Source organism: Euprymna scolopes, chromosome 34 (genome assembly GCF_053919585.1).
Source record: "Euprymna scolopes isolate OS-2025 chromosome 34, ASM5391958v1, whole genome shotgun sequence".
Classification (NCBI taxonomy): Eukaryota; Metazoa; Mollusca; class Cephalopoda; order Sepiida; family Sepiolidae; genus Euprymna; species Euprymna scolopes.
The window spans coordinates 5,885,945-5,899,790 of record NC_136515.1 but is presented as its reverse complement, the minus strand read 5'-3'; the positions used below and the strand labels follow the sequence as shown (position 1 = coordinate 5,899,790).

Here is a 13,846-nt window from a genome sequence, read left to right as displayed (position 1 = left end):
TTATCTTCCTTGTTAGTCATACTGAATTGGTCGGACAACACTTCCACTTTAAAACATACGATAAAACTCGATAATTCAGTATATTCTATTTTTACTTGAAATTATTTTCTACTGTATCACTTTTTGTAATTTTTGGAATTTATACTAACTTCGACATGACACGTAGGTATGGGCGGAAACCGAGATCCACATACGGTCACAAACTTTATATCAGATTTGAAACTGGCGGTACCAACGTTTTTCTTGATCTTCTGTAACAAATATAAATGAATATTATGCGCTTATATTGATACTAGCAGGAAGATCCGACGTTGCACGGGAACGAATGTTTTACCCTCCCAGGTTTTATTGTCATCATAAATAGCACTTTTTTTTTACAAAGTAGTCACCTATCATCAAGACCCGGAAGCCATTCAGGGATAAGGGTTATTGCGTGTACAGTACGTTAGTATAGGAGATTTGATAAAGTGTCTTACTTAAGGGGGTGGTTCATCAGGATTTGTTTATGTTGGATTTGAAGACATCCAGGTTGTAGTCAGGTGGGAAACAGGCAAACGGAACAGAGTTCCACAATCGTGCACTTCTAAGAAAGAAGCTTTGTTCATGGAATCTACGTTTTGGTTTTGGCACAGATAAAGAGTGGGGGGGATTATTGATAGTGTTTTCAGCTAGAAATTTTGGACTGGTTTCAGCTGGACGGGTGTGTATCGCGAAAGATTGGCGAGAGGAGACCAGAGATTGGAGCTCAGACGAGCACTTGTCATAGAAGTAACGATAAAACAAAGACGGGCTCGCAATATTTCTCCTGTGAGAGAGAGGTTGCAGGGAAGAGAAAAAGGCATCCCCCACTAAGCCACGAAACCTATTTTGTACTCTGTCAAAGCAGGATAGGCTGCCCAGATGTGGCAGCAGTACTCCATCCTTGGATGTACTTGACTTTTATATAGATAAAGAATTGCATCAGTAGTGAGATATCTTCTGGAGCGGTAGAAGGATCCTACCATTTTCCAGCGACCTTGTCAACTTTTTTTTGTTGGCACAATTACCGCTGGATTTGACGCAATTACACAAAAGTATGATATATATATATATATATATATATATATATATATATATATATATATATATACATACACATATATATATACACATATATATATACACATATATATATACATATATATATATACATATACACATATATATACGCATATATATACACACATATATATATACATATATATATATACATATACACAAATATATATACATATATATATATACATATACACATATATATATACATATATATACATATACACATATATATATACATATATATATACACACATATATATATATACACACACACACACACACACACACACACACACATATATATATATATATATAAAAGTCATTACTCAACCACGTCTGATTGAACATGACAGAGTTATTCTTTTTTCCGATATTGTTTTTTGGCGGGGGTATCTTTTAATTCTTCAAGCGGTCTTTTTTTATTTCAGCTGGTATGTTGTATATTATGGCTCCCAAAAGTTGTCGTTCAACCATATAAATGCTTATGATAAAAAATAAGCGCTTGAAAAGATATAAAAAACCGAAATTAGTAACATATCCAAGAATTACGAAATATGACGAAATGTGATTTAATTTATTGGTGTGTTTATAATAAAATAATCAGCGTAGAAAATATATCAAAGTATTATTATAAAGGGGAAGGAGATAAGAAGGGCTTAAATTATTAAAATGTATCGTCGAAATTAGTAACATACCCAAGAATTACGAAAAAAATGATGAAATATTAGTTAATTGATTGGTGTGTTTGTAAGGAAATAGTCAGCCTAGACAATATATCAATGTTATTATTTAGTAAATAGGGAAGGGCAAAAATGTGGGTTTAAATTATGAAAAATGATTGTCGAAATAAGTAACATATCCAAGAATTATGAAAAATGATTAAATGTGATTTCATGCATTAGTGTATTTGTAATGAAATAATAAGCCCAGGCAATATTTCAAAGTTATTATATTATTAAGGAGGTGGGCGATAATGTGGGTATTAATCATGAAAAATGATTGTCGAAATTAGTAACATACCCAAGAATTATGAAAAATGATGAAATGGAGGTTAATTGAATAGTGTGTTTGTAATAAAATAATTAGCCCATCAAATGTATAAAAGTTATTATTTTAATAATGTTGGGCGACAACGTTGGTTTAAATTATAAAAAAATATGTTCAAAATTAGTAATTAGTATTACGAAAAATGATGAAATGTGAGTTGATTGATGTGTGTGTTTGTAATGTAATAATCATCCCAGACAATATATCAAAGTTATTATTTTAGTAAGGTGTGCGATATGGTGAGTAAAAATTATTGTCAAAATTAGTACCATATCCAAGAATTTAAAAAAATGATGAAATGTGAGTTAATTGATAGTTGTGTTTTTTTATGAAATAATCAACCGATACAAATTTAATATTTTAGTAAAGGGTGGGGCGATAATGTGGGTTGAAATTATGAAATATTATTGTCGAACATAGAAACATATTCAATAATTATGAAAAATGATAAAATGTGAGTTAATTGACCGGTGTGTTTGTAATGAAATAATCATCACAGAAAATATATGAAAGTTATAATTTTAGTAAGGGGGCATGCAGTTTTAATTAAAAAATCTAGAATAATATGATTGTGCCTTCATTCATGCTGAACATAACGCTCACAGCATGACCAGCAACAATATATGACATATGAAAAATGCTGCTGTGGAATTTCCACAGGTCCCGCTAGTATATATATATATATATATATATATATATATATATATATATATATATATATATATATATGACTCAAAAGCTAAATGGGGGCCATCTAGAATATATGTCGTAGAACGGAGAAAAAAAGGCCAAAGACCCTAGTGTTTTGATGTGATGATTTGAATCCAAAGTTTTATTTCATTCGGACAAAACACTAAGAAACGGGGCCTAATTAGAATTGGGGCCTCTTTTTTTTGTCACTCTCTCTCTCTCTCTCTCTCTCTCTCTATATATATATATATATATATATATATATATATATATATATATATGTAATTATATATATATATAATATATATATTATATATATAATATATATATAAATATATATAAATATATATTAATATATATGCAATTATATATAATATATATATAAATATATATATAAATATATATGTAATTATATATAATATATATATAAATATATATAAATATATATATAAATATATATATAAATATATATGTAATTATATATAATATATATATAAATATATATAAATAAATGAATATATATGTAATTATATAATATATATATAAATATATATATAAATATATATGTAATTATATATATATATATATATATATATATATATATATATATATATATATATATTTTTTTTATTATTCAATTTTCACCCCAAACAAGGCACAGTGCCACTTTGAAGCAGGGGGCTACTATTAGGGAATTAATTAGCGGGGTCATTATGAAGGGAGAAGAGTAGAAAGATATTTGTTAACATTACACTTGAACTTCTGCATATCATTGCAGTTGGGAAAGCAGAATCCCGGAAGGGAGTTCCAAAGACCCGCAGTTCTGGGGAAGAAACTATTGGAGTAAAAGGCTTTCTTGCACCTAGGGATCTCCACTGTAAAGGGATGAGACTTAGTAGCTTGTCGGGTTTGTCGGGGGTAGTTACGTCGGGGAGGTACAAGTGCTTGCAGTTCGTCAGAGCATTCACCATTAAAGTATTTGTAGAACAGGCAGAGGGATGCAACATCTCGTCGATGGAACAGAGGTTGAAGCCTAGATGACAGTTCAGGACCTATCAGGTTGGCGACTCTTTTTTGAACCCTGTCCAGGAGCGAGAGACAAGCAGCAGATGCACCAGCCCAGATGTGACAACAGTACTCCATACATGGGCGAATGGTTGCCTTATAGAGGTATAGGATACTGGCAGGCGTAAGTAGTTTTCTAGCACGGTAGAGGGAGCCAACCTTCCTTGCAGCAGCCTTGGCAATGCTCTCAATGTATCTATTCCAGTTCATATTCCCTGTAAACGTTAGGCCGAGGAGTTTAAAAGAAGTACTTTCAGGAAATGTGCTCTTGGCCATTGCTATTGGTGGTAGAGAAGGTTTCTTGTAGTTATTGAAGGAAACAAACTACAGTTAAGATATATGCTGTTGAACGGGCTTGCCTGAATCCATATTGTTTGTCAGTCAGGAGTTTAGCAGCTGTTAGGTGCTGGACTAGGACTTGATTAACTAAGGACTCAAATATTTTGGCGAAAAGCGGGAGGAGGCTAATGGGGCGATAATTTAGTGGGTCAGTTCTTTTACCAGAATTCTTGAAGACTGGTACCACAGAGGCGGTTTTCCAGCAGTCGGGAAAACAAGATTCGTTAAGGCATTTATTGTAAAGTTTGGACAGAACTGGAGCAACCTCGGCAGAGCATTTTTTTAATAGCACAGCCGGGATGAGATCTGGTCCACATGCTTTTGAGGTGTCTAGGTTTTTTATAATAGCATGTACCTGAGAAGGGGTGATTTTCAAATCATCAAGTGTGGCGTCTGTTCGCAGAGGGAAATCAGGGAGTGAGTGGTGTACCGAGTTCAGTGTGGAGTTTGAGGTAAACCGACTGGCAAGCAGATTAGCCTTGTCAGTTGCCGTGCAAGCAACCTCATGATTGTTTGTTAGTGGGGGAATAATTGACTGTCCATTATTAACTACGCTGCTGTAGATTTTCCAAAAATCCCGGGTTCCTAATTTCTGTGCTTCGATGCGCTTTCTGGTGGTTTCAGAGTAATCTGACTTAGCTGTGTCTATCACTCTCTTACAATTATTTCTAGCTTCTATAAACTTCTGTTTATTTGAGCTGGACTTATGTCGGTTGAATCTGCGGAACGCATGCTGCCTTTGACAAATGGCAGCTGCACAAGCAGAAGTAAACCACTGGGGGGAGTGGGGCTTGCTATAGTATTTCCGTGCGGGAACATGTGCTTCAATAGCAGTTTTGAACCATTCAGTTGTCTCATTTGCACACTGTTCCGCTGGAAGAGTAAAGATATTTGGCCATGGGGCATCTCTGATGAGCTCCCTGATGGCTTCCCAATCAGCCTTTTTGTAATACCTCGTTGTTTTGAGTAGTGGGTCTTCAGTTTTAGGGCGAGAATTTAGGCTGATTTCTACCATTATCACAGCGTGATCAGCATTCCCGAGTGGGCTGTGAGCATTTGTTATACAGTCATTGGGAACCGTTGTCAGAAAGAGATCTAGAAGTGAGGCATGTTGATCGTGCTGGTCTGGGAAACGTGTCGGAAATGTAACCAATTGAGATAGGGAATGAGATATAGAGAAGCTATGTGTTGCGCTACCAGCTACGTCTGTGTCTGTGTGATTTGAGAATCCTAGCCAGTTACTGTGGTGGACATTGAAGTCACCAAATACATGTATTTGTGCGCTAGTATCGAGGGAGAGTGCTATATCTATGCTGTCTGAGACTTTGTTTATTAGGGTGCAGTCTTGGTTTGAGGGAGAGCGGTAGAGAAAATACAAGTAGCTAATATTGTGTTGCATATTTAGTCTGAAGCACATAAAGGCCTGGCCCTCTGATTCTAGTTTTATTTCTCTAGTTAGGGGGAGGGTGTTTCGAATATAGACTCCAAGTCCATGCATATGTCTGTCCGAGTCCTTACGGTAGAGTGGGAGATAACCAGGCATGTTAAAGTGGTTAGAGGGAATGGAGGAGTGAAGGTTAGTTTCACTTAATGCTAAGATATCCGGGGTGTTTACAAGGAGAAATGACTCAACATCATCTAAGTTAGTTCTAAGCCCGCGGATATTAGTAAATGCAAGGGAGGAGGCAGGTTGGTTTTCTTTGAGTTTGGTCCTGGTTTAAACGTAACTTTTGCTTGAGCTGTCATTTCATTTTATTTTATTTAAAAGTTTCAGTTAGGGTGGATGAGTGAGGGGGTGCTGGACAAGTAGTTGTGCAGAATACCAGACATGCAATACAAGTAGACTATCAGCTGTCCTCACCCACAGGATTGTGGCCTCAGGAAAGCCCACCGGGGATGAGTGCAGGGTCCCTTTCCATGCGTGACATGGCACTACAAACATCCCGATATTTTACAACTGTTGATGGAGCAGCCGCTCTAAGCGCTACCAAAGAGTTAGGGCTCCTGTACTATCAGTCGGAAACAGCAGCCAGGAACTGTCAATCCGGTACCCTCAATCCATTAGGCAAAGCCAGCCCAGTCCAACTGCACCGACATATATGGCACTGAAGCACCCCACTGTGTCCAGTTTAGGGGGATGGGATGTGGCGGGAGTGGGGAAAAGCGGCGTTCATTGCCCTAGTCAGGAAACAAGGTCAACCACTGGTGATTCAGACGAGTCCCTGTGATAGTACCTCTACGCCTGGCCAATAGGTAAAGAAGGAGTATGAAAGCTGGGCGATAGACAGAGTCTATCTCCTCCTTAAGCAGTTTAGGTTTGCCAACCGGTGATTTGTTTGAGTCACCAGCTCTAGGAAGGTTGTCGTCCAGGACTGAAGAGACCTCCCTCCCCTAGGTTTAGTTTCAGAGTTTTCCTTCTCCTAGACGGATGGCCTGGGAAGACCTACGGGTCCATCAGCTCCGAGGGGGTTCGCCCCGCGCCTGGGTCCTAATCCAGGTATTTCTGCGACCCCGCATGGGTAGTTAATATTTATTGGTTATTTAGGTTAATATCTCCTGGAAAAATCGGGCATTTAGGTTAGCTTCTACAGAAGATTTTCACTCCTCAAGTGTGGTTTAAAAAGGGCATTATTATGCTGTCCATTTTCATTTTTACTGAGAGAGGGTATAGGTAAAAATTCATGCAGTGGAAGCAGCTAAATTTGCTACAGTATTGGATCGAGAGAGACGAGTTAATGTATGGTTAGATATAGTTTTGTACGTTTAGCAATGTATGGTTAGATATGGTTTAGTAGGTTTAGGAATGTACGGTTAGATGTGGTTTAGTAGGTTTAGGAATGTATGGTTAGATATGGTTTAGTAGGTTTAGGATTAGGATAACGTGTTAGAGTATGATCTACTTTCTATTAGAAATTCTGATTTGGTGCCCAAACCGGACATTTAGTAAGACTGAAAGATAAGATATGCTCAGTATAGATACAAGAGAACATTTGATATGGAGTACAGTTATACCTGATAGATATAGGTTATTGCATATTCTGTAAGTACAGTTAAAGTATAGATGGATGGATAAGTAGTATTGTATACGAATGCATGGAATTTTGGACAATTTGAGTAAGTTGCCTTTAGACTACAACGAAGGAGAATGACTTCGCCTTTCTCTTAATATCCGGAAGTTTTTATTTCAATGAGTACCGGTTTAGTTTGTGTAATAATTATTGCAATACTATCTCTTAATAAAGAGATATTAATGGTTACTGTTCATTATAGATTACTTTAAGTCAATGTATTGGACTATGGCTAGTAAGTATTTACTTAGAAGCTTGGTTATGGGTATATATATATATATATATATATATATATATATATATATATATATATATATATATATATATAAGAGCAAACAGTTAATAAAACATGTTAAAAAAATATTTAATCTGAAAAGGAAACACTTAATAAGTGGATAGTCCTTAATCAGCGGAGTTTCAACGAATATATTTTCCTTCTCATCAGAGGGTAGGAATTAGCAACCTGCGGGATCGGATTTTGCATACAAAAGTATTTGATGAAAGTACTATTTGATGAAAATCCAAGTAAAATTAATATTTTACTTGTGCAAATGGAAACTCAATTCAATTTCTTGAATTTATTTTTTTGGATTTTACTGTCATTGGATTATTTACCTTTCACCAGACTATCCATTCACGTGTAATCATCTTTTTCTTCACCATATTCCCTCTGCTTCACTTTTTCTTATCAAGTAGTTTCATCAAATACTTTTTACGCAAAATCCGATCGCGCATTTCAAAGTGTTTTAAACATGTTTTATTAACTGTTTGCTCTTATTATAAGCTCTATCTCCTATTTGGTTTTATCCAGCTTTTACATCTGGTTGAGATAACTTTATAAATATTAATTCTTTAATATTTATAATATACTTTAATTTTACCATCTTGGATCATTTTGGTAAATTTAATTGTAATTTTTATTTTATATATATATATATATATATATATATATATATATATATATATATATATATATATATATATATATACATAAATATATATATATAAATATATATATATATAAATATGTATATAGATATATATAGATATATATAAATATATATATATATAAATATATATATAAATATAAATATAAATAAATATATAAATATAAATATATAAATATAAATAAATATATAAATATAAATAAATATATAAATATATATATATATATATATATATATATATATATATATATATATGAATATATATATGTAAATATGTTGGTAAGAGGAGACGAGAACAAGTGGCGATTTACAAATCAATAAGTATACATATATATATATATATATATATATATATATATATATATATATATATATTATTATTATTATTATTATTATTAAAAAAATAATAAAATAATAAAATATATATATATGTACTTATTGATTTGTAAATCGCCACTTGTTCTCGTCTCCTCTTACCAACAGCGACTATAATTCATTCCTCGCATTGTGACAGCCTTCTAAATCTCTTTTACATATAAGTATATATATAAATATATATAAATATAAATAAATATATATAATATAAAGCTGAATGTTTGTGTGTGTGTGGGTCTGGTCACGAATAGGCTCCTATATGGTTGACTATTTAAAAAAAACTGATTACATATAATGATAGAAGATGTATCGAGACACAGGAATGGGTGTGTTTGATCTGGGAGAACGGTGGTTCATTAAAATTGTATTGTCTGCATTCGCGCCTGGTCCACAAAGTATGGAAATAAAAAATGTAAAAGTTAAAAAAAAACGCTTACAAGTGTTTTTGATATAGATGTACATTATAATACTTTGATAAGTATGTTTTAACTTAAATAGGGATGGTATAATAAAATTGTGGGGTCTACGTGCGCGCCTGGCCTCCATAGAATGGAAATAGGCACAAACTTTAATAAAGACTTTTCATATCTATCTGCGTATGTATACTTTGATAATTATGTTTCAGTTTGAAGAAACATGGTATAATAAAATTATTGGGTGTTCGTTCACACCTGACCTCCATAGAATGGAAATATGTCACAAAGTTTAACAAGGTTTTTTAATATAGATCCACAGAATATTGTGATAAGTGTTTCAGTGTGAACAGGTATGATATAATAAATTATGGGGTTTATCTATTTTATTTTTACTTTCATCATATTTTGCTTTGGTTTTGACACCCCCAAATTCGAAGCTATCTCTTTACAACCCTTCCTTTTCATAACCTATCATACTTTCATAAATCAGAATCCATTTTCTGTAGGCTGTTTTTGAACCCAGTCAACGACGGGTACTTTTGTTAGTATATATATATATATATATATAAATTGTTTTTGGGAGTATTTTATCGAACAATAAATCCTTCTTAAATGAAATGTTGCATCCTTCTGCTTGTAAATGCTCTGACGAACTCCAAGCTCTTGTACCCTCTAGATGAAAATACCCCCGACAAACCCGATAAGAAGTGAAGTCCCACCCCTACACAGCAGAGATCCCCAGGGGCGTCACCACTTATCAAGGCCAAGAGGTCACTCGAGGATAAGGATTAAAGAGTATACAGTAGTCAATTGGGTAATATAGTAATCGTTAGTAATTATTAGTAATCGTTAGTAATTGTTAGTAATCGTTAGTAATGGAAATTTGGTAAATTTGTTAACTTACCGGGTTTTGAATAAGTCCTGTTACATTTTTATTTTTATAAATTCATGGATTATTATTGATTGACTAACATTTGAGTACGTCTAATAAATACTTATATATTGCAGATACAATATTTACTCCTGAGAAAATCCTAAATTATAAGTACAACCCAATGGAAGGGAAACGAAATGAAATCTCCGTTTTGCTGCGCGCGGGTCGCAAACAAACTGACATTGCAAAGCTACTAAACGTCAGTAGAATGACTGTCTATCGTGTTGCCCAACGTCTGAATAACTCAGAGACCCTCAAGGATCGACCTCGATCAGGAAGGCCTCAAAAAATTAGACGTGGAACTATAAAAAAGGCCTTTGAAAATGATCCTGAACTGAAAATGACAAGACTGGCACAAAAGATGAAGATTTCTGTATCCACAGTGTCCAGGGTGGTCAAGAGCATGGGAGGAAAGAGTCTAAGACGTTCCAAGAAACCCCTCTTGAGTGCTGCAATGATTCATAAACATCTGGAGAAGAGCACCCGCCTGTTGAATGACTTAAAGAGCCACGGGAATCGTATCCTCATTTTCTCTGATGAGAAAACATTCACTGTCGATCCAGTCTTCAACAGGCAGAACGACCGGGTCGTAAGCTTTGGGAATGATATTTCTAACCACAAGAGAGTGTCAACCACCAAGCATCCAGCATCTGTCATGATGCTTGGGGTCGTAGCATCCAATGGGGAGAAGATGCCCCCGGTGTGGTTTGAATATGGATACAGGCTAACCTCCGCTGTTTACAAAGACATTTTGGAAACTAAAGTTCTTCCATGGGTTAAAAAGATTACCAAGAAAGCAGATTACGTGTTCCAGCAGGACGGCGCACCCGCACACACCGCCAAAATTGTGCAGAACTGGTTAGAGACTAACATGAGCTTCTGGCCCAAAGACTTTTGGCCTCCACAGTCGCCAGATTTGAACCCCCTTGATTTCAGTGTGTGAGCGCATATTGAGGCAAGGGCCTGTAAGACCCGCCACAGTAACACAAATGAGCTGAAAGCCTCTGTGAACTGAGCATGGGCGTCCATGAAAAAGGACTACGTCAGGAAGGCCTGTAAGAGTTTCCAACCTCGGTTGGAACGTGTCGTTGCCGCCAAAGGTGGCCACATTGAATGATATGATGCCTTGTATACTAATAAATCATTGTGTAACCAAACTTGTTTAATTCTACCCAAAATGACGTACCAGGCTTAATTTGAATAGGAAAATCTACAATGTAACAGGACTTATTCAAAACCCGGTATATGGTCAAAAACTTGTTTACATTAGACTTGAAAAGTAAGTGGCAGATAAAAAAGAAGAAAAATCTTCATTTAAAATGCTTTTGAATAGCAAAGTTTAATAGAATATATTTGTTTGTTTTTTTGTTGTTGTTTTTTGGGGTTTTTTTTTTTTCGAGTCGGTTTCTATTCAACCCATAGTTGGGACTCTACTAGGTACTACTACTCCAGGTCAGAGTGGACCGGGGAGCATTAAAGGGTGGCTCCACACTCTCCAAAGCCCGTAAGCTAGGGCCCTCACTATGTAATATTTGTCTATATAAATAAAAATTATATATATATATATATATATATATATATATATATATATATATATAGTAATTTTTAAAATATATATGGCGATTAAGCTACACTAAATATTCGGCGTTTTATCCACTCTAGGATTCGTCAGGCTTATGCGTGAATTCTGTGGTTGTTTCTCGTTTTTATATGGTCCTCTTCTGTTGAGGATTTTAGTTAGCCAATCAGTTTTCTAGTATCCACCGCGCCCCTTCCTATCAGCCAATGGGCATGCATTTTATCGAACAAAGGATCTGTTTTAGAACTAGGTTAGTGGTTTAATGCAGACGTTTTCCTTTTTTTTATATATATATAAATAAATATACATATGTGTACATACATATATACATATATATATATATATATATATATGTTTGATCATTTATGTATATTCATGTTTATTTAATTAATTTATTTGTTTATTTTCTATTGTTTTTGTTAGTTTTAAAGCTATTTTGTATCGCTATCCTAGAGTAAGTTTTATTTTGTAAACACAGTTATTTGCTATTTCTCTTCTACAGTTTAATAGATTTTGGGATTCTGAAGCGGATGAAACGCCGAATATTCAGTGTAGCTTAATCGCCATATATATTTTATAAATTACTAACTAGCTCTACCTACGTATTGAGCACTTTTGAAGTAAATACTTAAAGTTTACGCATAAATCTATACTTTCGTATATTAATTTTATGTGAGTGAATGAAGTAGTTATATATATATATATATATATATATATATATATATATATATTCAGGCAGACATTGTTAAAAATGACATAAGGCTTCTGTTTAGTGACACCTTTTTTTTCAATTTTTCGTATTATCTTTTTTGTATACACATGGATGTATGGTTCAAGTATTTTATTCTTGCTTGGACCATATATCCATACATTCGATATATATACAAAAGAAGATAGTAGGAAAAATTGAGACTTTTAACAATGTCTGCCTGAATGTAAAACTGCTGCCTAAATACATACATGCGTATGTGTATAATACCTGAAAAAAAATAACACTCAAGATGAGAACAGTAGTCCGAAGAATCCAAATAATAACCAATCCTCATCTCAAAAATTCAAAAATGTAAAATAATGTAAATTCTCACCTTTTCGAAAGTGGACGAACCCGAGTTCTCATCTTGCACGTTTTTATAAACCTGATAGGCCTGAAAATCTTTGGGGTATACGAGGCTTCCTTTCGCGTTAAATGATGCAGTGTTATTAATAGATGGGAGTGATAGAATTTGACCCAAATACGAAAGATCGATTGTCTTCTTGTGGATATCGTCCAGCTTCACGGCCGATAACTGACAAGGCAATTTAACACAGCTGGCAATGTTCTCTCTGACCAGGAACGCAAACGTATAAAAACCAACCAATTTGGGTAACACCGACATTTTATGGATAATTTTCGACAGCTTTTTAGCGGACTCAGTTAGATTACAACAGACTGTATGTTGGTGGAGGGTGATCGAGAAATTAGGGTTCTCGTTCAGATCATCTAATTCGAATAGTTTTGCCCAGTGTTGTTCTATGGGTGGAAAGGCGATTTTCTGTTGCAAAATGGCGAGTGCATTTTCAAACAGGTCAGTGTTTGATAACGTCTCAACCGTCAGCGACTCACTGAAAATGAATTGGAAACCTTTTACTCTTCCTTCATCAACGTTCTTTAATGTCCACGATTGCGCGATGATCACAACAGCTTGGACGCCTTGATATTCAGTTATGATTGTGAACATTTGCTCGTTAAAGTCGTCAATGCCCAACTTGGCCGCCAACGTAATATGATGATCGGCCATTTTCGAACTTAAAATCTCAGCGCCCTCCTCTCCATAGACATCTTTCTCGTGAAGAATAGCAATGTAATTCCATTTTAACAGCTCCATAAGTTCTGCAATCAGCTGAAAACAGAGAAAGTAAAACAGTGTCATTTTTTTTCTTACATAGGCGTCACCAATTATCAAGGCCGAGAGGCCACTCAAGGACAAGGGTTAAAGAGTGTACAGTAGTCAAAAGGACAATATAGTAATCGATAGTAATGGAAGTTTGGTAAATTTGTTAACTTAAGTGTAACGATTCATCAGAAACTTGCTCACGTTGGACTTGAAGACAACCATATTATAGACAGCTGGAAAGCAGGAAAACGGAAGACAATTCCACAGGCACGCAGTTCTAAGAAAAAAGCTTTGATCATGGAATCTACGTTTAAGTTTAGGCACAGATAAAGAGTGGGGGGGAATTATTGATAGTGTTTTCAGCTAGACGAGTGTTTCTTGTGAAAGTTTGGTGAGGGGAGACCATAGATTGAA

General features: G+C 34.7%; 1 protein-coding gene across 1 annotated transcript in view; it reads right to left on the bottom strand.

Moving 5' to 3' along the window:
• LOC145259103 (uncharacterized) overlaps nt 1–13,846 on the bottom strand; it is a 185,365-nt gene that overhangs the window by 68,205 nt on the left and 103,314 nt on the right. Inside the window, exon 5 of the mRNA XM_080116758.1 lies at nt 12,644–13,438. Within this exon, the coding sequence (XP_079972884.1) occupies nt 12,644–13,438 (795 nt within the window). The remainder of the gene's footprint in view (nt 1–12,643; nt 13,439–13,846) is intronic.